This window comes from Dermochelys coriacea, chromosome 1, assembly GCF_009764565.3.
Source record: "Dermochelys coriacea isolate rDerCor1 chromosome 1, rDerCor1.pri.v4, whole genome shotgun sequence".
Taxonomy (NCBI): Eukaryota; Metazoa; Chordata; order Testudines; family Dermochelyidae; genus Dermochelys; species Dermochelys coriacea.
In genome coordinates this window covers 176,838,794-176,866,692 of record NC_050068.2, presented here as the reverse complement: position 1 = coordinate 176,866,692, position 27,899 = coordinate 176,838,794, and the positions used below count along the sequence as shown (strand labels likewise).

At 40.2% G+C, this 27,899-nt stretch overlaps 1 protein-coding gene and 1 long non-coding RNA gene across 4 annotated transcripts in view; one reads left to right on the top strand and one right to left on the bottom strand.

Moving 5' to 3' along the window:
- LOC119852935 (multidrug resistance-associated protein 1-like) overlaps nt 1–27,899 on the top strand; it is a 69,474-nt gene that overhangs the window by 20,136 nt on the left and 21,439 nt on the right. For all 3 annotated transcript variants that reach the window (XM_043509393.1, XM_038395092.2, XM_038395131.2), the window contains 13 exons: nt 1,003–1,140; nt 4,700–4,846; nt 7,550–7,634; nt 7,760–7,826; nt 8,649–8,775; nt 10,787–10,963; nt 13,034–13,201; nt 14,816–15,002; nt 21,380–21,452; nt 22,031–22,091; nt 23,301–23,520; nt 24,099–24,253; nt 26,804–26,959. In XM_043509393.1, the coding sequence (XP_043365328.1) occupies nt 1,003–1,140; nt 4,700–4,846; nt 7,550–7,634; nt 7,760–7,826; nt 8,649–8,775; nt 10,787–10,963; nt 13,034–13,201; nt 14,816–15,002; nt 21,380–21,452; nt 22,031–22,091; nt 23,301–23,520; nt 24,099–24,253; nt 26,804–26,959 (1,761 nt within the window). The remainder of the gene's footprint in view (nt 1–1,002; nt 1,141–4,699; nt 4,847–7,549; nt 7,635–7,759; nt 7,827–8,648; nt 8,776–10,786; nt 10,964–13,033; nt 13,202–14,815; nt 15,003–21,379; nt 21,453–22,030; nt 22,092–23,300; nt 23,521–24,098; nt 24,254–26,803; nt 26,960–27,899) is intronic.
- On the bottom strand, nt 128–27,899 carry LOC122459019. The gene is made up of 4 exons (XR_006279432.1): nt 27,709–27,899; nt 24,992–24,996; nt 6,483–6,488; nt 128–139 (listed from the first exon to the last, which is right to left on the bottom strand). It is a non-coding gene; the product is annotated as an uncharacterized LOC122459019 (long non-coding RNA).

The following is a 27,899-nucleotide window of genomic DNA, read 5'->3' as shown; positions in this document are numbered from 1 at the left end:
GTCATTTATGCTTCTTCAATTTTTAAATATTGAAGTAGCCAGTACTTCAAATTATTCACAGTTCATTCTGCATTTTTTTTAAATTTCTGGCTTTCTAACCACAGACATTGGTTCTGCTATAAAATGTATATAATATTTTCTTTAAGATGTTACTTCTTGGTTGCAAGTAAGATAGAGAATATTTTCATCATGAAAGTGCTAGTATGATGGACTGGTATCTATTTGTCAATACAAAGCATGAAACCTCTCCTTCTTTGGGCATTTTGTGTTCTTTTCATTCATAATACCACCTTATATAGTATCTTTCATGTAGATGGATCCTAAGAGTTTCTTTCCAGATTCCATGGACACACTTGCTTCAATTAAATTACTCACATAGCTAAAGGTTAGGCCCTACTTGTATATGTAATTCTTCTGTCTGGTGTTCTGGACAATAGTAAAGGATGTTTTCAGGTGTCCTTAGGAGACCTTTGGCCACACTTTTAATTTACTTCCTTATCAGATAACAGTATTGTCTGGACACACCACCTGGAGATTATCAGTCTGACATGCTGTGCACCAGAAAAATGAAATAAGTGTGTAGCTTACCAAACTGATTTTTTCCCACATCAGCAAGTGATAGAAGAGGGTTACAATGAGTCAGATGGTGGCACCTCTGAATAAATATAATAAACTAAAATGTACAGAGGGGTGAATACTGATGATAGTAACCTGGAATAATAAGTAATCCACCAAAACAGGAGCACAATGAAATGTATAGAGCTCAAAGTGGCTACACTATAGCATTCTTCATAACAAATCTCATTTTGGGTTATATTGGGTCTTGCTGGGACAATATTTCATTTGTAGAAGCTATCCACTGGAAAATGCAAGTGTTGGATATTTACAGTTTTGTATTGTTCAACATTTGCAGATAATTTTTTGGAATTTAAACTCGTTTTAACAATCACGATCACTGCTGTTGATTTACTAAGATGTAATTTTCTGTTTATTTGTATTTAGATTCTTAAACTTTATGCATGGGAACCTTCATATCAGAAGAAGGTTGTGGAAATACGAGAACATGAAATAGATGTTCTGAAGTCATCTGGGTACCTGACAACTTTCTCCATGCTAACTTTAACCTGTATTCCTTTTATGGTGTGTTACTTAACAAATATACATTTTTGTAGCTAGCTATCACTCTCACCGGAGTATCTGAGAGCCTCACAACCATTAATGAATTTATCACCACAATATCTCTGTGAGGTCAGGAAGTATTATTATAATACCCATTTTACATAGGGGAATTGAGGTATAGAGAGAGTGTGACTTTTCCAAGGTCATACAGGAAATCTGTGGCAGAGCCAGGAATGAAATCCAGATCTCTTGAGTCCAGTCCAGTGTCTTAATCCAAAGACTCTCCTTCTTTAATGTAAACAGTCACACATTCTTTTTTTAATAGTTAGTTCTTGTTGATATCCTCATTAAACATCTAAGACAAGTTTGCTTTTTTTCCATGCTCAGATTTTTAAAAGGAAACCAGATTGGGGTGGAGGCGGAGAAAGAGGTACAAATTCTAGTTCTTCTGAGAAGAATAACTTTCTGTGGGTGAAAAAAGATACTTTATATAGGAGTGAGTTAGAGACAACTTAAGCCTGGCTGTGCTGGATAATATACTTGAGAAGGACAGAAGCTAAATTGCCTCCGATACACTCCTTGAAGTTGATAGCATCTGTTAGAGGTTCCCCCATCAAACTCCCTACATATCAAATAAAGCTTCTCGCAGTTATTCACAAAAGTCACAATCTGTTTAGTACACTTCCACACCTACTGATAGCGTAGCTATATTCAGAAGTCAGATATGAATTTTTCTTTTCCCTCCTCCCAAGCCACATAACTAGGGCCCTACCAAATTCACAGTCCATTTTGGTCAATTTCACAGTGATAGGATTTTTAAAAATGTAAATTTAATAATTTCAGCTATTTAAATCTGAAATTTCAGTGTTGTAATTGTAGGGGTGCTGACCCAAAAAAGGAATTGTGGGGGGGAAGGGTTCCGCAGGATTATTGTAGGGGTTATTGCCACCCTTACGTCTGCACTGTCTTCAGAGCTGGGCGACTGGAGAGCAGCGGCTGTTGGCCAGATGCCCAGCTCTAAAAGAAGAGCCACTGCCAGCAGCAGCACAGAAGTAAGGATGACATAGTACAACACTTTTACTTCTGCACTGCTGCCTGCAGAGCTGGGCCCTCAATCAACAGCCACCACTCTCTGGCTGCCCAGCTCTGAAGGCAGCAGTGCAGAAGTAAGGGTGGCATGGTGTGGTTTTGTCACCCTTACGTCTGTGCTGCTGCTGGCCGGGCGCTGCCTTCAGAGCTGGGCACCTGGTAAACAGCCACTGCTCTCCAGCCACCCAGCTCTGAAAGCAGTGCAGACATAAGGGTGGCAATATCACAACCTCCTAAAATAACCTTGTGACACCCACTCCTTTTTGAGTCAGGACCACCAATTTGAGAAACTCTGGTCTCCCATGTGAAATCTGTATCGTATAGGGTAAAAACACACACGACCAGATTTCAAAGGGGGAGACTAGATTTCATGGTTGCGACATATTTTTCATGGCCATGAATTTGGTAGGGCTCTACACATAACAAGCGATTGCTATAGTAAATTACCAAAAACAACATAAGTGAACACATTTATTTCTGCAACACACCTGATCTTCTGAGCTAAAGCCTACATCTGCTGGAAAATTGGGGGACCATGTGTTAGTAGATTGAATTCATAACTGGGAGTCAGAAACTCATGGGTTAATTCCAGTTTACTGTATGGATTTAGGCCAGTTTTTTAACTCTTCTGTGCTAGTTTTTTCATTTGTAAAAGTGAAATACTGATGTTTATTTGTGTACTACAAATCACAACCATGTTATGATGCATGATTTGTAAAGTACTAAATAATAATTGCAGAAGTGCAACTGTTAGTGCATAATACATTTGTGCATTTACCTCAGTAACATATTTAATCCCTTCCTAAATTCCTGCAGAAGAAATAAAACGATACAATTTAATTATATAAGTAAACACTGTTGAAAAATCATGTGGTCATATAGTGACCAGCTCTGTTATCATTATGCCTTTCTGCTTTTTAAAGTTTGGAAGATGCTTTTAATCTTTGTTTTTAGCAACCTCCTCTCTCTTCCCTTCCCTTCCTCTCTGCCACTCCCCTCCCTGCCACTGAACTGTAAGGTTTTGAATTTTAAGAAACTAAAACTGTTTAAAAAAGAATAACAAAACTTCTAGCCAACTTCATCCCAACTCCGTTTCAGTGGAGTTACACTAGGGATGCATTTTGCCCTTCAGACTTAATCACTTCAATAAATAGGAGAAATTATGGGTCAGATCCTCATCTGGGATAATTCCTGTTTTGGCAAACTAAAGTAGAGATGTTTCAGAGTAGCAGCTGTGTTCCGCAAAAAGAAAAGGACGACTTGTGGCACCTTAGAGACTAACAAATTTATTTCAGCATAAGCTTTCGTGAGCTACAGTTCATGAAAGCTTATGCTGAAATAAATTTGTTAGTCTCTAAGGTGCCACAAGTCCTCCTTTTTTAAAAGTAGAGAAGTATCTTTTTTTCTCCTTAATTATCATCTTTAACAAAACATAAGCCTTTAAAATATATCCATTCTGTGTGAAATGCCTAGGTTAGTTAACATGACTTTCAGAGCACCCATGCAAAACGTACATTTCCAAATTCTTTGTTGCTTTATATTTGGCTGCAGCTTCATTGACTTCAGTGGCTTTGTCCATTTACAGCTGCAGAGAATTTGACCTTTATTAGAATCACATGTTTTTCGGAATAGTAAAACCTAGGTGATCCCTCATGACCTTCTAGTAGTGCTGAAACTAGAGTTGGTTGGGAATTTGTCGACTTAAATATTTTTCTTCAGAAAATGCCGATTCATTGAAACACCTGTTCATGGGAGAGGGTCAGTTTTGACACTTCTTGTCGAAAAAAATTGGAAAAATTTCAGAGTTGCCAGTTTCCCATTTTGACATTTTTGAAACAAAAAAGTCCTTTTCTTTAGTTCAAAATGACTTTTTTCATTTTGAAATGCAAGCTCATTATAGTAAATAAAATTTAAAAAGCAAAATCATCAAAATTGACACAGAATGTTTCATGTGTGCTGAATGGAATGTTTCCTCACACTTTCGGTCCATAAATATGTGAGATGGACTTTTTGTCCCAGTTCAGGACCAAAAATCTGTTTCCTGTCCCGTTCTAACGGAAACACCTTCATTTGTTTATGTCAGTAGGCATGCAATTGCTTGTTAAATGACAGTGCCAATATACTGTGGAAAACAAGCAGACAGTGGGGATACAAGTGCCAATCAACAAATGGAGACTATTGAGACCTTCAAATAAACTGAAATCCAATGGGAATATTATCTGTGTACAAACTTAAGTATGAAATGGAATTTTATACCACAAGATAAGGGCTTGTATTTAGTCTAAAGACAGAAGTATGTTCATTTTAATTCATGAATAGTAGCACAGTTTGTGTTTCAGTTTGCATTAAGTTGTAGTCAACATCCAGCTCTTAATTGCTACCATCATATTTTTGTAGCAGGAATCATTGAAAAGTAAAACTAAGCAGGATGGGAAAAGTAATGGAAAAATAATCACCCCCTCCCCTCCCTTTTTTTTTTTTTTTTTAAAAGGTCTCATTGGCTACGTTTGGAGTCTATTTTCTGCTGGATGAAGAGAATGTCCTAACTGCAACTAAAGTTTTTACATCTATCTCTTTGTTTAATATTTTGCGACTGCCTTTGTTTGATTTGCCAACAGTGATCTCTGCCATAGCCCAGGTAAAACCTAAATCAAATGTGAATAGGTGTCAAAAAAGGATGACATTTATGGTCCTTTATTAATTTCCGGGGTGTCATGTAGTTTAATCTATTTTTAGATTAAGGTTAAGCCACCTGATTATTTCTAGTTTTATTTTGTTGAAATTTTCATGTCTTTGAGGGGCGGGAGAGGCACTGGTATTGGAGGGGGTTTCAGAGTATATTATCTTTTTAAGAGGTTTCAGAGTAGCAGCCGTGTTGTTCTGTATTCGCAAAAAGAAAATGAGTACTTGTGGCACCTTAGAGACTAACAAATTTATTTGAGCATTAAGCTTTTGTGAGCTACAGCTCACTTCATTGGTTGCATTCAGTGGAAAATTCAGTAGGGAGATTTATATACACACACACAGAACATGAAACAATGGGTTTTATCATACACACTGTAAGGAGAGTGATCACTTAAAATGAGCTATTACCAGCGGGGCGGGGGGGAGGGAGGGAGGAGGAAAACCTTTTGTAGTGATAATCAAGGTGGGCCATTTCCAGCAATTAACAAGAATGTCTGAGGAACAGTGGGGGGTGGGGTGGGGGGGAGAAATAACATGGGGAAATAGTTTTACTTTGTGTAATGACCCATCCACTCCCGGTCTCTATTCAAGTCTAAGTTAATTGTATCCAGTTTCCAAATTAATTCCAATTCAGCAGTCTCTCGCTGGAGTCTGTTTTTGAAGTTTTTTGGTTGAAGGATAGCCACTCTCAGGTCTGTAATCGAGTGACCGGAGAGATTGAAGTGTTCTCCGACTGGTTTTTGAATGTTATAATTCTTGACATCTGATTTGTGTCCATTTATTCTTTTATGTAGAGACTGTCCAGTTTGACCAATTACATGGCAGAGGGGCATTGCTGGCACATGATGACGTAGATCACATTGGTAGATGCGCAGGTGAACGAGCCTCTGATAGTGTGGCTGATGTGATTAGGCCCTATGATGGTGTCCCCTGAATAGATATGTGGACAGAGTTGGCAACGGGCTTTGTGGAAAGATAGGTTCCTGGGTTAGTGGTTCTGTTGTGTATGCCAACATTTTCATGGCTGACTTAGAACAACGCTTCCACTAGCCATCACCTTCAGCCCCCAACTAAAACCTCTCCAACGCATCATCGAGGATCTACAACTTATCCTGAAGGACGACCCATCACTCTCACAGATCTTGGGAGACAGGCCAGTCCTTGCTTACAGACAGCCCCCCAACCTGAAGCAAATACTCACCAGCAACCACACAACAGAACCACTAACCCATTGTTAGTATGATAAAACCCATTGTTTCATGTTCTGTGTGTGTGTGTGTGTGTGTGTGTGTGTGTGTGTGTAAATCTCCCCACTGTTTTTTTCACTGAATGCATCCGAAGAAGTGAGCTGTAGCTCACGAAAGCGTATTCTCAAATAAATTTGTTAGTCTCTAAGGTGCCACAAGTACTCCTTATCTTTTTAAGTATGTGAACATATTATAAGGAATGACCAGCAGGTGGCATGAGTACTGTTCCTATTTCTACTTGTGCTCTATCTACTATATCTATATGTAGTTCAGTTTCTTGTAAAGAAAGTAGCAAGGCCATTGTAAGCAGATGCCCTCTCCATCCTGCTGTCAGACATGGACAACAAACTATGCTGAATCAGAACTTGACCCTTCCTGGGGTTTGGTTTTATTAACCCAGAAATTAGCAGTAGTATAACAAAATTGAGCTAAGTCTCCCCCAGCTTGGCTGCTGCCCTAGGACTGCTCAGTTTATAAGCTAAATGTTCTCTCCCTTTTCCAGAGAGCTAATCCACAAACAACCTGTCTCAGACTTTGTCTCCACTGACACACAGGTGTTTTTTAAACAGCAAGATAACTACAGAGCGTGGAAACAAGTCACTCGTAGTCTTTGCCACAAGGTAGCTAGCAGGTCAGCATTGTACCTCAACCTGTGGTTGACTTTGCTTCATTTACCTTAAATAAAACTAAAGGGCATTGTCTCCACTATGTTTTTCCAGTAGAATAATAGCTAAAGCGCTCTTTTTTTGGTCAGCGAAGACATAACCTTCGTGAGTCAGCAGAGCTTACTTCCTACTGGGACACAAGCATCAATGCTGTCTAACGGTGTGGTGTTTCAAGTGAATACTGCTGTTTGCCTAAATCAGTGGTCTCCAAACTTTTCAGGGTTGCACCCCTCCTTGACCCTGTCCGTGCCCCCGCCAGAGCCGGGGCTGGGAGTGGGGTTGCAACTTGGGAGGGGGAATATAGATAGGAGTAAGGGGTCTGAGGCTGGGGCCGCAGCTGAGATGGGGCTGGGGCTGGGAATGGAGCCCTGGCTGGGGAGAGGGCTGGAGCTGCAGCTGGGAACTGAGGCTGGGCGTGGGGCTGGAGCAGATATGGGGGCATAGCGGAGCTGGGTGGTTCTCCCACCCCGCTCCCTGTGGGGGCTGGCCCAGGTCCCACAATGCCTCCTGGAATGTTCCTCTGTGCCTCCCTACAGGGTGCACCCAACAGTTTGGGGACCACTGGCCTAAAACTTCAGCTACCTTTATGAATGTACATAAGAAAAACATTTTCTGTTTAGAGCCAAGAACTTCATTGCCCATCTCAGAATAAACTAATAGACATGCTTGCTTGTTGGTGTAATCTAGAACATATGAAGTATTGCTTAAAAACACAAATAGCATAAAAGTTTGTGCATTCTACAGACAAAGGTTTCTCTGGGTCGTTTAGAGGATTTTCTGTATTCTGAAGACCTTGACCCTCAAGACATCAACACAAACTACAGTGGAAGTAAGCAGGGTTTTATTGTTGTTTTTGTTGTTATTCAATGTCTGCAGAAACAAATTGATTAACCAGCAATATCAACTGAGGGGCTGCCTCTGAAACTTATTGTTGATTTCTCTTTATTGCAACAGATCATGCTGTGGGATTTCTTGGTGCTTCTTTCCGATGGGAGAAGACTGGACCTTCAATCTTAAATAAGTAAGAATCAAGGTTTGTGAAGTAACTTTGAACAAGAATCTGTACAGGCATCACATTCTGCTGGGCAGAGTTTACATAGATCATGACATAACAATCCGCCTAGTGCAAGGTGCAGCACGTTGTGATGTCTCAGAACAGCGAGGTTGGAGACTGACTCCCCAGACCACAGTATTTCTCTGGATCTCCTCACTACTCAGTGAATGGAATAAACCCGTAACAGCGCATGCTTCCTGAGGTGCTGGCACTGCTTTGTGACCAGGCCTGTAGGGGGAAGAGGGAGGCCAAGATTTTGCTGTCTCCACTCACCTGCACAGGGAGTGAACGTAGAGCCCTTATAAAGCCGCCTTCTCCTACTGCATTGCTACTTATGATGCAGGTAGCCAGAACAGAGACATGAAGGCACAAGTACTTCTCCACAGCTGCATGAGCTGGACCACTGAGCCCCCTGAAAGCATTTGTGAAAATAACTACACATCAAACAGGGTGTTTTTGTTTTCCTTTCGGAACTTACGTGGTCTCTTACTGTTGTTAATCTTGTACTGTGTGGTGGCTTCCTACCCCACTGTTGCCCTGATTCTGAAATTGATAGTGTATGGTGAATTTTTAACACGCTGAGAGACACTACAGTCTCCTTAAGTCCATAGCTTTTCAGGGTTCTAGAGTATGCTCTAGTCACAGGTATCCAAACTGAAATAGTCACCTCCCAAGTCACAGTGGAGTAGGCTGTATTTTTGCCATTTAGTGTCCACTAAAGAGGATTCTACTCTGTACACAGTACCGTGTTTATAGAGGATTACTGTTTGTCTTCCTAAATGTTTCCAGTTTGAACATGAAGATCCCGGAAGGCTCTTTAGTTGCTGTGGTGGGGCAGGTTGGATCTGGAAAGTCATCTCTCCTTTCTGCTATTCTTGGAGAAATGAACAAGTTTGAAGGAACAGTCCAAAGAAAAGTAAAGTTGATTTTGTTTCTTGTATGTGCAGTTATACTATTACAATATGACTGTTTTATAGAAGATGGTTTATTTGTGAATATAATAAAATATATTGACAATGGAATCATTTCTTTTAGTATGCTGACCATGGGATTCTTTGAAAAAATGTCTTGGTGGCATTCATGTTACTTGTCAAGTTAACTGATTTGCAACCACCTACACTAAAACTAATATGATTTAGTTTTCATTTTTAGTAAATCTATAATTATTCATTGCAAAAATCCTTAGGATTAAGGTCATGCATCAAGCCTACACATCCTACAGTGGCTGGTTTAGAAGAGTGATACAACCGTAACTCATTTTGCAGGAGACAGTCAGCCCTTTCACAATGGTTTACACATAGAAAGGAGAGAAAATATTTAAATGGGGGAAAGCGAGTTGTGGACAGAGATGGAAGGAAGTTCATTCTGCCCTGCTCAATGATAACGGCTCCCTTGGCGTAAACTCTTTCTGTGGTTGAACAGAGTGAAGAAAGTGTCCAAGTGCCCATCACAATAAAATAGAATTTAAAGAGGCTTATATTAGGCTAAAACAGCTAAGCAGAAAGATAACCTCTCAACATAGCCCACACTAATAATAATACTTATCATACCAAACACTATAAATAGATTAACCAATCACCATAATACTGATAAATGCAGAGTTGTCAAGTAACTCCTGAGTTTGAGTCACTTTGGAGTAAGATTAGAATTTGGTAGTCCTTTTCTTCCGTTCCTACGTAAATCCGCTAGACCATATTGCCTTTAGCTAATGTTTAAATAAAGAGGGGTCTGAAGTCTCTTGCTAATTTACAGCAATCGAATCAATTTAGTACTTTTTAGTGGAAATAAACAACAACAACAACAAAAGTGAGGGGGGCGCCTCTTTGGGGTAGGGAACTATATAGAGTAGGGATTGGCAGCCTTTGGCACGCACCCGTCAGGGAAATCCGCTGGCTGGCCGGGACGGTTTGTTAACCTGCAGCGTCTGCAGGTTTGGCCGATCGCAGCTCCCACTGACTGTGGTCCCCCATTCCAGGCCAATGGGGGCCGCAGGAAGTGGCGCGGGCCAAGGGATGTGGGGGCTGCTGCTTCCCGCAGCCCCCTTTGGCCTGGAATGGCAAACCGCTGCCAGTGGGAGCTGCAATCAGCCGAACATGCAGATGCGGCAGGTAAACAAACCAGCCTGGCCCGCCAGCGGATTTCCCTGATGGGCCGCATGCCAAAGGCTGCTGATCCCTGATATAGAGTAAGTTACTGAAGAGTTAGTATGGATTCATTGGAGTTAGTATGATGTCAATGAATCTCATCATATTTCTTAATAAAATTAATAGATTTTCATAGATTTATGTATTTAAGTCAGAAGGATCCATGATGATCATATAGTCAGGAGCTCTTAAAATCATCACTCCTGTCCCATAAAACCATGTTAGTTTCTAGTGTTGACATTTTTATCTAGCTGAATCATCAGTGGTACATAAAGGCAGTGCGTAACTAGCCACAGGAGTTTCCAGAATTAAGCAGTACTTCACCTTGTTGTTCTAATTGAGCAATGCTTCAAAACTGACTTTACATTAAAAACTGAAAATTAAACCAAAATATAATCTTCCTATATTTGCCACATACTAACTACAGATCTAGTTTTGCTACTTTTAAGTGCACTGAGTAATATCTTAACATGCAAGAAGTCCTATTGCTCTCAATGAGGCTACTCAATGAGTAAGATTTTATTCAATGTGTGTAAGGGTGACAGAATATAGTGTGCACATGCCCTCATAACATACACACTATTTCAGCCACTATCTTCAACAGCTTGGTTTGGAACATTTGACTTTTTAGAATTCTTAACAGTTTGACTATGCTAATATTTTAGAAGTAATAACCAATTACTTGACTTTGAAATATAATTTGAACAGCAGATGTTCTTAAAATGCTATTTTACCACATGTAGAACTGTCCAAATGAGTGTGTTGCCTTTTCTCTTTATTTAGGGTTCAGTGGCTTATGTTTCCCAGCAGGCCTGGATGCAGAATTCCATTTTGCAAGAAAATATTCTCTTTGGCTCAGGTCTGAACAGGCCATATTATGAGAGGGTTTTGGAAGCCTGCGCTCTACTACCAGATTTGGAGCAGTTACCAAATGGTGATCAAACGGAGATTGGAGAAAGGGTGAGAACTTGAAACATCACATGCAGTCACTCAGCTGAACTATAGTTCACAATATCTTCCAAATGCATTTAGTGTGCTAAGGCTTTATCTACACTACGTTTCCTTCAGCAAAATTTATGTCACTTAATGGTGTGAATATTCCACTCCCCTGAGTGGCATAAATTACGCCAGCATAAGCACTAGTGTGCACAGCGCTATGTCTGCAGGAGAACTACTACTGCCACATATTGAGGGTGGATTAATTATGTTGACAGAGAGCGCTCTCCCGTCAGCATAGAGAGACTACATGAGAGATCTTACAGCTGTGCCACTGCAACCTCTCTAGTGTAGACATAGTTTATTTGACATTAAATATGAAAAATACTGAAAAGGCCTAACTCTGCCCCAAATTAAATCAGTGGGAACAGAGTTAGGCCAATGCTGGTTGCTTCTGAAAACCCCCCTCCTCCATCTCTATTTTGTTTTGGATTTTGGTATTCATTCCATGATCTACCTTGTTTGCCTGGATATATTTCTGGAAAAATTGTCAGATACCACTGTTGTGTTTTAATCTTTTAATTTTAATTGTTTTGGCCCCTTTAAACAAGTAAAGCAAAAAACTCCAAACTAAAAAACTTTCTGAAACTGACTTTAAAAAATGGAGTAATTATTGTTGTTGTCGTCACTGTTACTCTAATTGTTTCCAGTGATTCCCTCTTAGAGGATAAAAATATTTCTATAAAATACTTTGTACAATTAGGTAATTATTTAAAAAAAAATTCACTAAGCCGATCCCGCTTTGTATGTCAGCTCCATCCTCTTTCGGATCTCTGGGTTGTAATATAACTTGCATAGAAAATGCTGGGAGATCAGAGACCAGAAGCCTCTCAGGGATAAAGTTTATGTTTCTAATGTCAGCCATCCAGACATCCTTAATCTGGTTAACTGGGACATTTAGCATGTTAAGCAAAACTGTTTAAGTGTATGCCTTTTATATCTGCAGGTTTCCGTTAAGGATTAGTGGTCAGAACCGAGACATGCTAATAAGTTACTACACCCTCTTATGAAACTATTTCTATTTCTCCTGTATTTATTTCAATTCTGACTATATTTTTACAAAAATGTTTTTGATCTGTTGGAAGAAAGAGAAGAAAGAAATTATCATAAAGGCGCCCATCTTAAACACACCCTTCATAGAAGCAGTACAATAATTACAGTATTTTGCCTGTAAGATACGGTAGTAGAATGTTTTCCCATTCGTTAGAACTACAGGGTTGGGAAGTACACCTAGTCCAGGACCTCTTATTTTATTTATAACTAAAATACATAAAGCTATTACAGGACTAGTATCAAGCTGGAGAGAGTTCCCTTATCCATAATATTGCTCTCCCCTCTCTACCCCGTTTCCCAGCTTGTGCGCAAACACGCAGCTACTTCGCCTGTCACAAATCACTCTCTTGTTTTTTTAAAGGTTACATATGTTTGTCACAAAGGAGATGTACTGTATAAAATACATCCATATCCTTTTGTAATCCTAAGCTTGTGAGTTTGCTAGAACTCCTGTATGGAAGTTAGTGAGAGAACCAGAATGGAAAATTCTAATTGTAAACTCTTTTTCAAATAAAGCTAAGTGGACATTTGTATAACTCTAAGGGGATTTATAGCCACTTCCAAAGAATTCCTCTTTTGAAGTAAAGCTGTGTCCCTACTTTCATGCTCTATGGTTGACTTACATCAGCAATTTTAACTGTAAACAATTACTTTTAACCCTATAACCTTCAAGAAGAATAGAAAATAAATTATATACATATATTAAAACTACCATGAATATGTTTCATATGTGGTACTTCCTCTTGAAGTGATTTACACAGTTTATTTTCACTTAGTGGTATAGTGTAACTGATAGGAGCTAGACATGCTGGTTGAGAATGACAGTATCTTCCATCCGATGAAATGAGCTGTAGCTCATGAAAGCTTATGCTCAAATAAATTTTAGTCTCTAAGGTGCCACAAGTACTTCTTTTCTTTTTTTAGTAAATCATGTGCGTCTCTTTTGACTGGTTTGATCTAATAATGCTTTTATTTTCCTAGGGAGTGAATATAAGTGTGGGGCAGAAGCAGAGAGTGAGTCTGGCTAGAGCTGTTTACAGCAATGCTGACTTATATCTTCTGGATGACCCCTTGTCTGCTGTAGATGTACATGTTGGAAAGCATCTTTTTGAGAAGCTGATTGGGCCCTCAGGGCTCTTAAAAACCAAGGTAAAAAATCAGTCTTCACATAGTACAATAGGCAAATTGAAAATCTTCAGTCGTGTCTGAGTGGGCTTGTTACATATGGTAAAAAGAGGGAGCACCTTGTTAAATAAGTAGCCCTGCTGATTATACTATTTGAATCGTATCAAACAGTCTTATGAACACAGACACAATTAACACTTAGCCTAGGCTGATCTGGAAGTCTGAAAGGGTACAATAGGGTGCAATAAAAAACCTGTGGCACTGAGTTTCAGCGTCCAGGGCAACTGACTCAGGCTCGTGGGCCTCAGGACTAAAAAGCACAGTGTAGAAGTTTGGGCTTGGGCTGGAGCCAAGGCTCTGAGCCCTATCTTCCTTGTACGGTTTCAGAGCTTGGCCTCCAACCTGAGCCCGAATGTCTTCGCTGCAGTTTTTAGCCCCGTGAGCCCGAGTCAGCTGACCGGCCAAAGAAGGTCTTTTATTGCAGTACAGATGTACCCATACAGTCTCAGAGAGTCATATAATATTTGGGCTTCCAGCTTGGCCCTTGCTCGTTAGCCGACAGAGATTTTAGGATTGCCGTGGATTCTATCTGTGAGGAGGGAGGAAGGGCCTTGTGGTCACCATTGATCCTTCACCTGGCTGAAAGGAGGGCCTAAGGTTCACAAATTCTAAGGCCAGAAGGACCCACTGCAATCTAGTTATCCTACATCAGATACAGGCCATAGAACTTCCCCAAAATAATTCCTATTTGAATTACAGTATATCTTTTAAAAAAACTGCTCATGATGGAGACTCCACCACAATCCTTGGGAAATTGTTCCAATGGTTAGTTATACCCCCACTTGCCCCCGTTAAAAACTTGCACCTTATTTCCGGTTTGAATTTGTCTAGATTCAACTTCCAAATTTACTTGATAGGAAGTTGCATCCAATGTTAGTGGCAAAAAGGTTTTCTGGTGACCAAAGGAATCCCTGAGGAAGAGTGGGCAGGGGATGGAGCTTTCTCATCTAAAATTTGTTAAAGATTCAAATATCTTGGTGAAAAGTAACTTCCCACAATATTACTGGTTTATGCAGATTATTTACTGCTAGCTGGTGCCTATGGAATTCATGGATTAGTGAAAGTGGAGATGTTCCTCTTTTTACTTCCCTCTTAATCTCCTCTTCACCTGCTTTATTGGTAATAAACACCTGAAAAAGGAGGTTCTAGTACTGAAAACACTAGGAGTGACAGATGCCTAAACAAGATGAACAGGGCTGCTATCAACATAGATGTGGTACTAGTATTTAGAGGGACTCTTACCAAGAAACTCGAGCTTTCATGATCTTCTGTTATCATTAAAAATGAGCACTTCCCTAATTCTAAAGTATTTTTATTTGTAGGGCTGATACAACATGCCTTAAGAACCATGTGTGCAACAGCAGTATAATAATGTGTACTTTGATCATTACTTAGTTTATTGTAATATGTAACAGTGGTAACAATTTCTTCAAATCTAGTTGGTTGCTTTAAAGAAGCAGCTAGATAAATTCCTAAGACAATTCCATTTGCAACTCTCCTTTTTTAAAAACTCCCCTGTATTGTTAGTACACACTTCATTTTCATATGATAAAAAATAAAACGTTTTGTGTTTTTCAGACGCGTATTTTAGTGACCCATAACCTGACACTCCTGCCTCAGACAGACGTTATAATTGTAATGGAAGATGGCAGGATAGCGCACATGGGGACCTACCAAGAGCTGCTCTCAGAAAGAGCTAACTTTGCTGAGCTCCTTGAAGTCTTCAGTGCAGAAAATAAAAGTGAAGAAACACCTCAAATGAAAAGTGAGCACATACAGTATTTTTTAATATACCATGTTTTCCGAAAACCTAGTTTTACCTTTCTACATCAATTGCTAAGAAGATATTTTTCCTTTAGGGGATTGAATAGCACAAGGATTTGGTAAAAGAAGCCTTTCACCTTTCTATCACTTGTTTGAATTCAGGCAGGTTTAGATACTGAGATTCCAAGTTATAAACTGGAATCAAATTCAGGCACTATTCGAATAGTAAGTCATTGACTTCAGGCACCTAAAGGCCCTCCTGTGACCAAGCCATGTGTGAATATAAGTAATTCCTGGAACAGGAAACTGCCACATAGTTCCATATTTTTTCTGCTTATGCTTTTTTGTCCTGTTAACTCCTAATTGACTTACACCAAAATGAATCTTTGACTAATCTGACACTTCAATAATTCTGAATAGCCATTTTTAGTTATTACAGTAATACCTGCTGGTACATGACCAATTTACATGGTGTTACATTAGAAACTCCCCTCCATTTCCATAAGTTTGTGGAACATGTTATTGAGAAGTATGGCATAGGAATTGTCAACCTGAGAGCATTTCTCTTCCTCTCACAAATATACAAAGAAAGTGTCCTGCACTTTTCAGAGGGATGTTTAGGCTTAACATTTTATCTAGCTGACAGCTCTTACAGTATTGCTGGGAAACACTTTACATGGAAAGTTTCTGAATTTATTGTTTGTTTGGGTTTTTTAATGTATTACTCTAGTGCTGAGAAACAAACAATTCCTTGTTTTGTATCTCCTATTTCTGAATAGTAGTAAAAGATTTAAGGGTGACAATTTGGCAACAAGAAAAGGAGTACTTGTGGCACCTTAGAGACTAACAAATTTATTAGAGCATAAGCTTTCGTGAGCTACAGCTCACTTCATCGGATGCATTTGGTGGAAAAAACAGAGGAGAGATTTATATACACACACACAGAGAACATGAAACAATGGGTTTATCATACACACTGTAAGGAGAGTGATCACTTAAGATAAGCCATCACCAACAGCAGGGGGGGGGAAGGAGGAAAACCTTTCATGGTGACAAGCAGGTAGGCTAATTCCAGCAGTTAACAAGAATATCAGAGGAACAGTGGGGGGTGGGGTGGGAGGGAGAAATACCATGGGGAAAGAGTTTTACTTTGTGTAATGACTCATCCATTCCCAGTCTCTATTCAAGCCTAAGTTAATTGTATCCAGTTTGCAAATTAATTCCAATTCAGCAGTCTCTCGTTGGAGTCTGTTTTTGAAGCTTTTTTGTTGAAGTATAGCCACTCTTAGGTCTGTGATCGAGTGACCAGAGAGATTGAAGTGTTCTCCAACTGGTTTTTGAATGTTATAATTCTTGACGTCTGATTTGTGTCCATTCATTCTTTTACGTAGAGACTGTCCAGTTTGGCCAATGTACATGGCAGAGGGGCATTGCTGGCACATGATGGCATATATCACATTGGTAGATGCGCAGGTGAACGAGCCTCTGATAGTGTGGCTGATGTGATTAGGCCCTATGATGGTATCCCCTGAATAGATATGTGGACAGAGTTGGCAACGGGCTTTGTTGCAAGGATAGGTTCCTGGGTTAGTGGTTCTGTTGTGTGGTGTGTGGTTGCTGGTGAGTATTTGCTTCAGATTGGGGGGCTGTCTGTAAGCAAGGACTGGTCTGTCTATCCAACTATACTCTTAGCCCAGCGGAAGAATCTGTCCTATCTCGGGGCCTCTCCTTTTGCCCCTCCACCCCTACGAACATGATACAGTTCTGTGGTGACCTAGAATCCTATTTTCGACGTCTCAGACTCAAGGAATATTTCCAACACACCTCTGACCAACATATTAACCCACAGAGACCTTCCTGCCAACACTACAAAAAGAAGGATTCTGGGTGGACTCCTCCTGAAGGTCGAAACAGCAGCCTGGATTTCTACATAGACTGCTTCCGCCGACGTGCACGAGCTGAAATTGTGGAAAAGCAGCATCGCTTACCCCATAACCTCAGCCATGCAGAACACAGTGCCATCCACAGCCTCAGAAACAACTCTGACATCATAATCAAAAAGGCTGACAAAGGAGGTGCTGTCGTCATCATGAATAGGTCGGAGTATGAACAAGAGGCTACTAGGCAGCTCTCCAACACCACTTTCTACAAGCCATTACCCTCTGATCCCACTGAGAGTTACCAAAAGAAACTACAGCATTTGCTCAAGAAACTCCCTGAAAAAGCACAAGAACAAATCCGCACAGACACACCCCTGGAGCCCCGACCTGGGGTATTCTATCTGCTACCCAAGATCCATAAACCTGGAAATCCTGGACGCCCTATCATCTCAGGCATTGGCACCCTGACAGCAGGATTGTCTGGCTATGTAGACTCCCTCCTCAGGCCCTTCGTTACCAGCACTCCCAGCTATCTTCGAGACACCACCGATTTCCTGAGGAAACTACAGTCCATTGGTGATCTTCCTAAAAACACCATCCTAGCCACTATGGATGTAGAAGCCCTCTACACCAACATTCCACACAAAGATGGACTACAAGCCGTCAGGAACAGTATCCCCGATACTGTCACGGCTAACCTGGTGGCAGAACTTTGTGACTTTGTCCTGACCCGTGACAATGTATACCTTCAAATCAGCGGCACTGCGATGGGTACCCGCATGGCCCCACAGTATGCCAACATTTTTATGGCTGACTTAGAACAACGCTTCCTCAGCTCTTCTCCCCTAATGCCCCTACTCTACTTGCGCTACATTGATGACATCTTCATCATCTGGACCCATGGAAAAGAAGCTCTTGAGGAATTCCACCATGATTTCAACAATTTCCATCCCACCATCAACCTCAGCCTGGACCAGTCAACACAAGAGAGCCACTTCCTGGACACTACGGTGCTAATAAGCGATGGTCACATAACCACCACCCCATATCGGAAACCTACTGACCGCTATTCCTACCTACATGCCTCTAGCTTTCATCCAGATCATACCACTCGATCCATTGTCTACAGCCAAGCGCTACGATATAACCGCATTTGCTCCAACCCCTCAGACAGAGACAAACACCTACAAGATCTCTATCATGCATTCCTACAACTACAATACCCACCTGCTGAAGTGAAGAAACAGATTGAGAGAGCCAGAAGAGTACCCAGAAGTCACCTACTACAGGACAGGCCCAACAAAGAAAACAACAGAACGCCACTAGCCATCACCTTCAGCCCCCAACTAAAACCTCTCCAACGCATCATCAAGGATCTACAACCTATCCTGAAGGACGAGCCATCGCTCTCTCAGATCTTGGGAGACAGACCAGTCCTTGCTTACAGACAGCCCCCCAATCTGAAGCAAATACTCGCCAGCAACCACACACCACACAACAGAACCACTAACCCAGGAACCTATCCTTGCAACAAAGCCCGTTGCCAACTCTGTCCACATATCTATTCAGGGGATACCATCATAGGGCCTAATCACATCAGCCACACTATCAGAGGCTCGTTCACCTGCGCATCTACCAATGTGATATATGCCATCATGTGCCAGCAATGCCCCTCTGCCATGTACATTGGCCAAACTGGACAGTCTCTACGTAAAAGAATGAATGGACACAAATCAGACGTCAAGAATTATAACATTCAAAAACCAGTTGGAGAACACTTCAATCTCTCTGGTCACTCGATCACAGACCTAAGAGTGGCTATACTTCAACAAAAAAGCTTCAAAAACAGACTCCAACGAGAGACTGCTGAATTGGAATTAATTTGCAAACTGGATACAATTAACTTAGGCTTGAATAGAGACTGGGAATGGATGAGTCATTACACAAAGTAAAACTCTTTCCCCATGGTATTTCTCCCTCCCACCCCACCCCCCACTGTTCCTCTGATATTCTTGTTAACTGCTGGAATTAGCCTACCTGCTTGTCACCATGAAAGGTTTTCCTCCTTTCCCCCCCCCCCCCCCCCCGCTGTTGGTGATGGCTTATCTTAAGTGATCGCTCTCCTTACAGTGTGTATGATAAACCCATTGTTTCATGTTCTCTGTGTGTGTGTATATAAATCTCTCCTCTGTTTTTTCCACCAAATGCATCCGATGAAGTGAGCTGTAGCTCACGAAAGCTTATGCTCTAATAAATTTGTTAGTCTCTAAGGTGCCACAAGTACTCCTTTTAATTTTGCAACAGAAAAGCTTCAAAAACAGACTCCCAAGGAGAAACTGCTGAGCTTGCATTAATATGCAAACTAGATACCATTAACTTGGGTTTGAATAGAGACTGGGAGTGTCTGGGTCATTACACATATTGAATCTATTTCCCCATGTTAAGTATCCTCACGCTTTCTTGTCAACTGTCTAAATGGGCCATCTTGATTATCACTACAAAAGTTTTCTCCTGCTGATAATAGCTCATCTTAATTAATTAGCCTCTCACAGTTTGTATGGCAACTTCCACCTTCTCTTTGTGTGTGTGTGTGTGTGTGTGTGTGTGTGTGTGTGTGATCTATATCTATATATAGATACAATCTTCTTACTATATGTTCCATTCTATGCATCCGATGAAGTGAGCTGTAGCCCACGAAAGCTTATGCTCTAATAAATTTGTTAGTCTCTAAGGTGCCACAAGTACTCCTGTTCTTTTTACGGATACAGACTAACATGGCTGCTACTCTGAAACTAGTTAAAAAATGTATTCTCAGATTGAAAATGATGCTGCGACTGTGTAAATTGATGTGTGTTTTGGTTAGCAAGGCCTCTATGGGTAATCGTATATTTATGAAAAATAGTGGGATGGAAGCAAATCAGTTTTTGCAAAATGAAATAGGCCAGATTCATCAGAATGATTATTGCCAAACTTCAAAGGGGACACTCCTGACAACTGTAAATAAAGATAATTAACACACAAACTTTAAAAAGCAGCTACTATATATTGCAGAGATATAATCTACAAATAGATATACAGACATATTACAGGTGTGTGTGTGTGTGTGTGTGTGTGTGTGTGTGTATATATATATCATCTGTATATCTATTTGTATGTTATCTCTGTGTGTGTGTACACACACACACACATACAGATATAATATACAAATAGATATACAGACATATTACAGATATATAGATATATATACACATACACCTAGAGGTTTGCCAAGTAGGCAGGCCTCACTTTACCAGTTCCCACTAACTGTTGGGGTCTTGGTGTCAGTCTGTTTCCCTCTAACTGTCTCCCCCGCTGCTTGAAGGACTGTGTCCTTTTTCATCTAGTTCAGTCATATGTTCCCAAGTTTGACCCTTTTTGACAAACTAGTCCAGTTGACTTAGTGGGGGCAGGAGGTCGGACATCAAAGTGAATGGCTCTTGCATCGTTTAAGTGTTGGTACAAAGGTAACTTTCTAATGCCATTGTTCTGCTTCCTGCTTGTTTTCCCTGCAGCCTGCTTGTGCATGATATGTGATCTGCTGTTATATTTCAATAATATTGTATGGTTTGTTTGATTGTTATGTCATTTTCTGTCATGATTACAAGGGGTCAAAGGCACATATGCAGGAAAATGGACAATAGCTTCAGACAATACAGTGATACTTAAAGAGCAATGCAGGTGTTGTTTGCTTTCAAATTTTACTTCTGACCATGCTGAGTTGAACAGACCAGTTAGCAGCTACAGGACAGGGGATCCACCCAACTTTGGCGTGGATAAAAGGACAGTCCCTGAAGAACTGAGGGGAGAGGCAATCTGCCGGGGACCAGACTGAATCCCAGTCTTCAGAGGTTAGGGGGTCTGGGTTAAGATAATCCTACTTATGTCTTTAGGTAAGATAGATATATGTGTAGACCATCTGTTATGTTAAAACCCCATTTCTCTGTTTATGCTTTGTTCCTACTATTGGGATTAAACAATATTTCTGTTTTGAAAAGGCTATTCGGAGTCACTGTATTCACCTACTGGTCACAGGGATCCTGAAGTGGACAAGGCTTGTAGGTAGTTGAACCCAGCTGGGTCTGCTGAGTAACTAGGGTTAGTACACAGGGATGTTGCACCCTCGGAAGCTATTCTGAAAGTGGAAGAATTGCAGTATTGCATTCTTTGAGACATGAAGGTATGGGTCTGTCACCTGAAAAGGTTCACTCAGGCTAAAGAGGGGATCAAAGGTGCAGCTGGCCCTGAACTCTGATACTGCTATTAATCTAAACCAACATATTCATACGATAAACATCCCAATAACCAGGTCAGTATATGGTATTCATACATAGTTATAGAGCAGCCCCACTTCCACTTCACCTGCATTCTCTCCTTTTTATTTCTCGCTTCTTAATTATTGCAGCTGTCTGAACAAACTATAAAGACTCATAAAAAAGTATTTTCCATTTTTTCACTATAGTGTCTTCTTTAAAGAGAGAGAGTCAAAAAGGCAATACTCTGCCTCAAAAAGAGCTCCTGGGGCATAAAAATAGGTAAGTAATGAAAGCAAGTAGTACACAGCCAGGATCCGATCTGGGGAGGGTAATTGAAGTGATACTAGAACTACTCCAGCCTTAGGGAGTGCACAGTGCAAGATTTGGGTGCAAATCTGGGCTAGGGGAGGGGCTGCTTGCATCATCTCCACTCCATCTGTTCATAAGCAACATAAGAATATGGCTTTGTTTTTTCTAATGTCCTTTGCACTCATGCTGCTCTCTCACATTGGTTTGGTTTGCTTTTTTGTGTACATCAGACTGCCTCTGTATTCTGTTTGATAGCTGAGTAAATTCCTAGGAGCAGATGTCTGTTTGCAAGTTTGTAAAGCACTGTGTGCACTTAGCACTTAGGACACTTAGGACACTGCATCAATCGTGGTTATTTTGTCTGGCTACGCTAACATTTTAATGATAAAAAGGAAGGGCTTGGAAATACACTGTGGCATTTTCAAGGAAGAGGAATTCACCGACCTTTAAGTTCACTGTTTTTTGTTCAAGATTAATTCTGTGTGTATTTTTCTTGATGTTTAACTTCATATTTATGATTAAAATACATTTAAAATTGTTATTTTTAGTTCTTCCTTTGAACAAACCAAAGCATTCTCAATGAAGAAAGAAAATGTTGCTACTGGCAGTGTAAGCATTAGCTAAATTACCTTTGTAGTTTCCTATATACATGTAATGTATTAAAGTAATTATAGGCAGGGCTGGTAGCGCCACCAATTAAGATTTCCGGATATTGCCCATTATAAGACCCAGTTTTCAGTTATTGGTAGCTTTTGCCAAACATTGACCATTTGGGCTGAAATTTTCCATACTAGGCGCCTGCCTCAAGGTGAATATTTTGGGAAAAATTCAGCCAAATAGTTCAGCTGTTTCTGAGCTCAGCGCTAGAGAAAAACATGTTTTGCCTGTGTTAAAAATAATTCTGGTGACCCCTTCTTTGAAAAATTCTAACACCTCCATGTTTTGGAGCCGAGGCTTGAAATTTGGCAAGAGGGTGGTCTTTGTGACAGGGATTTGCTTTTTGCGATCACTGTGAAAATTTGCCCATATTTGGTCAAGTTATAAGCCTCTGAAAATCATGTTAAGTCGTCTGGAAAACAGGATTGAGATGTCTCAAATTGGGCACAGAAAATTATTGGATGCTTTTGAGCTGAATCTTACTGTGCCTCAGCTTTCAGTCTATAAAATGGAGATGATGCCCTTAGTGTTATCAAAATTAATTAATAAATATTTGTGTAGTACTTGGATACTGTAATGTAGTGACGAGCATTATAGGAAAGACCATGAGAAAAATTCATAATTCTGTATTCAGAGTAGGGTTTGAATAGCATGAAGTAAATAAGGTCAACAGCACAAATTGTTTAGTGAAGCGAAAACAAATAATGAATAATTGCTTATTGAGCATCATCGATCCTGTGCACCTGAATGAGACTGGGGTCCTATTGAAAAGAGCACTATGTGATCATGTAATTAATTATTGTACTATAATGCATTTGAAGAAAGGGGGCAAGTTCTGGTGCTTAGGCAACCTTAATTCTGGTATTTCCTAACATTTTTAGGCTTGATTTTGTAATCTTAATGTTCTTTTTAATGTTGTGTGTATCATATATTAAAAGTATCCCATCCTGTACAGCTGACAAATTTGTATTATAAGGGGGAAAATTATTTCTGGGGGAAATAGATTTTTGGAGATCCAAAATATGACTGCATGTGATTAAATTATTGGATTTCATTATTTATATGAGTGTCTGAAGAAATTAGTATATTCAGTTCATTTACTGTAATTTGTCTTTCACGCTGACATTTTTTTAGTAACCCCTGTGCTTTTCTTGTATTTAGATGTCAATGTCAGTTATTTTGAAATACCTGCGAGCGTTTGGATGGCTATGGGTGTGGCTAACCCTAGCAGCTTACTTGGGACAAAATGCAGTAGCCATAGGACAAAATCTGTGGCTTAGCACCTGGTCAGCAGAAGAAGAAAAAAATAAGGATTACACAGAGTGGAAACACTTAAGAAACAATAAACTTGGTATCTATGGGCTTTTGGGATTCATACAAGGTAAGCCTAAGCATACAAGACTTTATTTTCTCTGTATTTGCAAAGTTTAGTTGCCTGGGGTTCTTTTACATCCTGTTAAATATGTAATGGAGACTGCAAATGTGTAATACAAAGACAAACTATATTGGTCATTCTGTAATCAGATGTGTGTATAGCAGCAATATAGAATCACTTCACATTTGATCTAGGGGAGTGGCAGGGAGAAAGGATCAAGCTAGGAAGCTGTAAAGTGAAGGAATTATTGAAAAGGCAGATTAGATTAGATTAATTTGTAAAATGGCTGTCCTTGGAACTAAGTCAATGTTGTATGAACAAGTGCACATTTTAGCTAATGAGGTGTTACTATTTTTGTGGGGTTATATGTCAGTGTCCATGTCACAGCTAGTGTTAACAGGAATCACACGCACTTGCTAATGGTAGAGTAGACTAGCTTATGAAGGGGTAAGATGTGAACAGATGCGTCGTACATAAAACAAAACTTTATAGTGGGCCTACCAGGCTGAAGTGTAATCCGTTTAGAAGGAAAAAAAAAACACCTGTCATTGTTTTATTTATTTATGTATTCATTCATTCTTAAGGTCTTCTGGTCTGCTATGGTGCATATGTGCTTACTCGGGGATCCCTCTGTGCTTCTCGGACATTGCATAATCACATGTTAGCCAACGTGCTGCACCTTCCCCTCCAGTACTTTGAAACTAATCCAGTAGGTCAGATCCTCAATAGATTCACAAAGGTAAAGGAAAAACATGTCCACATTTTTTAGAAAATGTACTGCAAAGAACTACAATTTTAATGCCATCTAATGCTTTTAAAAATCAGAGTAATACCAGATGCTAGACATCAGTTTCAGTATAGAAAGAAGCCTACGCAAATGCCAAAGAATACTTTCCTGCAAAAACCACCAGTATCTTTTATCAGCTGAAGGCCCTTTAATATTGTTCTTGTCCATGGTCACTGGGCGTGCATACCTCGGAGCACAGTCCTGAAAACTAGAGGTGTTAAGCTGAGTTGAGCTCAGTCTGGTTGTGACAGGTTGCCCACTTAGGATGCCATTTGATGTGCTGAGATACCACTGAACCTGCCTGTTATGCCAGCCTTAGCACCCCTTTTACCTGTCTTGCTGAGCCAGACTATTAAGTCTCCTCCAGCACACACGCGGGCAGGGCCACACCCAACTGCAGAACGAAACAGACACTCAGATCAGTTCTGGGAAGGCTCATCTTAAGGGACTTGCCCCAGCACTCAGGTGTCCACCTCCCTTGGAGAGTAGACCCAAAGGTAAATTTTGAAATCCTCCTCCTCCCTCTGTGGAGGAAGGTATACACAGCCTCTTATCCTCCTCTCAGTTATGAATTGCACAAACTGGATTAAATGAGAAATAAGTTTATTAACTACAGAAGGTGGATTTTAAGTGAATATAAGAGATAACAGACAGAACAAAGCAGATGACTAAGCAGATAAAACAAAACACACAAGCTAAGCTTGTTTCACTAAAGACATTGGTTACAAAGAGTAATTTCGCACCCTAGATATTGTTGTAGGCAGATTAGAGAAAGTCTTGAAAGGTAGCTTCACTGGTCTGCAGCTTGAGACTTCAGATATTATTACATACAAACTAGACGCCCTTCCAGCTTGGGCTTAACCCTTCTCCCCCCAGTTTAGTTCTTGCTTCCAGGCATTTTTCAGTGTCTCTCTGGGTGCGGAGGCAGAGGAAAAACACGATGATGTCCCTCCCCGGCCTTAAATAGCTCTTGTGTATGGCGGGAACCCTTTGTCTCCCACTGGAAGAACACTGGCATTCCAAGATGTGGGTCCAGTGCCAGGTGACTCAGACTCGTGTCTCTGCAGGGCTGTGGCAGCCGTTACTTGTAGGCTGTCTGGAGCATCCACAGGAAGACTAAGCTCTTTCATAGTCCATTGTCTCTGCTAATGGCCCATTAGCCCTGTCTGGCTTTTCCATTGTTGTACCTGAAGGGCTGGTTGGGAGTGACACCCAAAGTAACACATCTGAAATACAGATACATAGTTAATATTCCTAACTTCAGATACAGAAATGATACAGGCATACAAATTGGATAATCACATTCAGTAAATCATAACCTTTCCAGTTATATCTTGCATGAGCCATCTGGCATAAAGTATATTTCAGTTATGTTATTCATATCATAAGCATATTTTCATAAAGAATATGAAGTGAAATGTCCCACTGATATTCAAAGGTTATATAATTTTTATATCTTGCTAATGCACTGCTACTTGATATAAAAGATTACTGACTATGATGAATGAACACTAAGGTGTGAAATTCAAGCTCTCAAAGGTAGGATCCCCCCACCCAATACCTCTTTCAATGCACAGAATGGACAGTGCTCAGGGAATGACCTTTCCTAACTTTTGAGTGCATGACTTTGCAACCTTAACGTTTGTAATTTTTTATTTTTTGTATATAACATCTTGCATTTTTTTAAAAACAAAAGAATTCTATTTCATATAACTGTAATGATGCCTGTTCCTCTCATAAACACAGTTTGAACCCATAAGCTTCAGCACTGCCCATATACATCTGCTACTTGAGCGAAAGGATGATGTGCAGTTACTGGTAGGCTGCTATCTTCTGTGGACTGGGCCCAAGGAGGATGCATATTGTACTGAAACAGACATCATAACCACGTACTTAGATTTGATAGCTTCTTTCTGAGAGGCAGTGTGGCTAAGTAAATGAGACTTGGATCTGCCTTATGAGAATCAGGGTTTTTCTTCCCAGCTTTTATAACCGCTCAGTGGTTTATGAGGCCTTGATTAACAATACAGATTATAAAAGGATCAGAAATAACAGGAGTGAATAGAAAAGTTGAGAGTTGAATTCATGGTTTCTGGTCCCAGTCTCGTATGCCTTCTCTTGCCTACTAGTATTTTGAGAAGGGAAAGCAGCAATAGCTGCCACTATGAATTTGTCTGGCAGTTCAGTTTAGCACGTTAAGCTTTAGAGCATACTCACCAACTATGGAACAGTCTGATATTTTAGCAACAAGCCTCTAACAACATCTACTGAACAAAGTCCAGATGGGAAAAGGTGAGTAATTATATCTATTTGTAGGATTAGACAGACTACAATATGTTAAATTAATCTGTTGTATGTCACCAGAACTTTTCCCCTAACAATTTTTGCTGCAGTAAAAGGATTTGGGTTGTTTGAGTTCAGAGTCTAAGGACAGTTTCTTGAGAAATGTCTACAGTTTTACTAAGGAGGCATTAAAACAAATTTTTGTGTGTAATATCACAGGACATGTTTATCATTGATCTACGCTTCCATTACTACTTACGGACCTGGTTAAACTGTACACTAGATGTTGTTGGAACCATTCTAGTAATCATGTGTGCTTCACCTCTCTTCATACTGGTAGTTATTCCCCTTGGATACCTTTATTTTATTATCCAAGTAAGTTGCTTAAACTTTTACAAGAGAGATGTATTTTGCGTGTGTGTGTGTGTGTGTGTGTGAGGGGGAGAGAGAGAGAGAGAGAGAGAGAGAGAGACAAAATCATCATTAAGCATTGTCTAAAACAATTGGGTGTAAATTTGAAATCTTGCCTGAAAAGCCAAAGTAGAAACCTAAGAAACTTATATTTTAGTATTCTGCCACACCAGCTCTCCGCCCCCCCCGCCCACACACACACTTTTTAAAGCTAGGTTTCAGAGTAGCAGCTGTGTTGGTCTGTATTCGCAAAAAGAAAAGGAGTACTTGTGGCACCTTAGAGACTAACAAATTTATTTGAGCATAAGCTTATAACAGCTCACTTCATAAAGCTGACTCCTAAAAATATCCTCAGGCTTCTCTCAAGTATACAGAGTAGTCGTATACATTTTGACTGTTTCCTTCAGTAATGCCCAGGGTGGATTTGATTTAAATCACAATTTAAATCACTAGTCAGGAAGACTCGATTTAATCATGGATGTCTACATTAAAGTGCATTCTTGTTGGTTGTTACAATCTTAATACATATTTTTCACAACTCAGATATAGATGAGATCCAAACTGGGTCTCTCTTATGGCCTGCTGCCATTATAGGTTTTCCCTCTAGTGAGAGAATGGTAATGTAGATCTCAAATCAATGAAGGCTACTACACTCAGAAAGACCTCAAGACTTCTGGAATATGCTGCTCAAACAGTTTCAGTTTTGTTTCTACTGCCTGTCCCTCCTTTCTCACATTTATTTCCAGACTTCTTGTCCTTGTCCAGATCTATTCCGTCCCCAACAAGCTTCTATTAATTGATCTTAATGAAACTTTGCACTTTTAGAGAGAGGTAAGGGACTGACTCTGTGTACACAAATTTGCAGAGGGACAATAGGGTTGAGGTCTGTTATTTCTCACCTTTG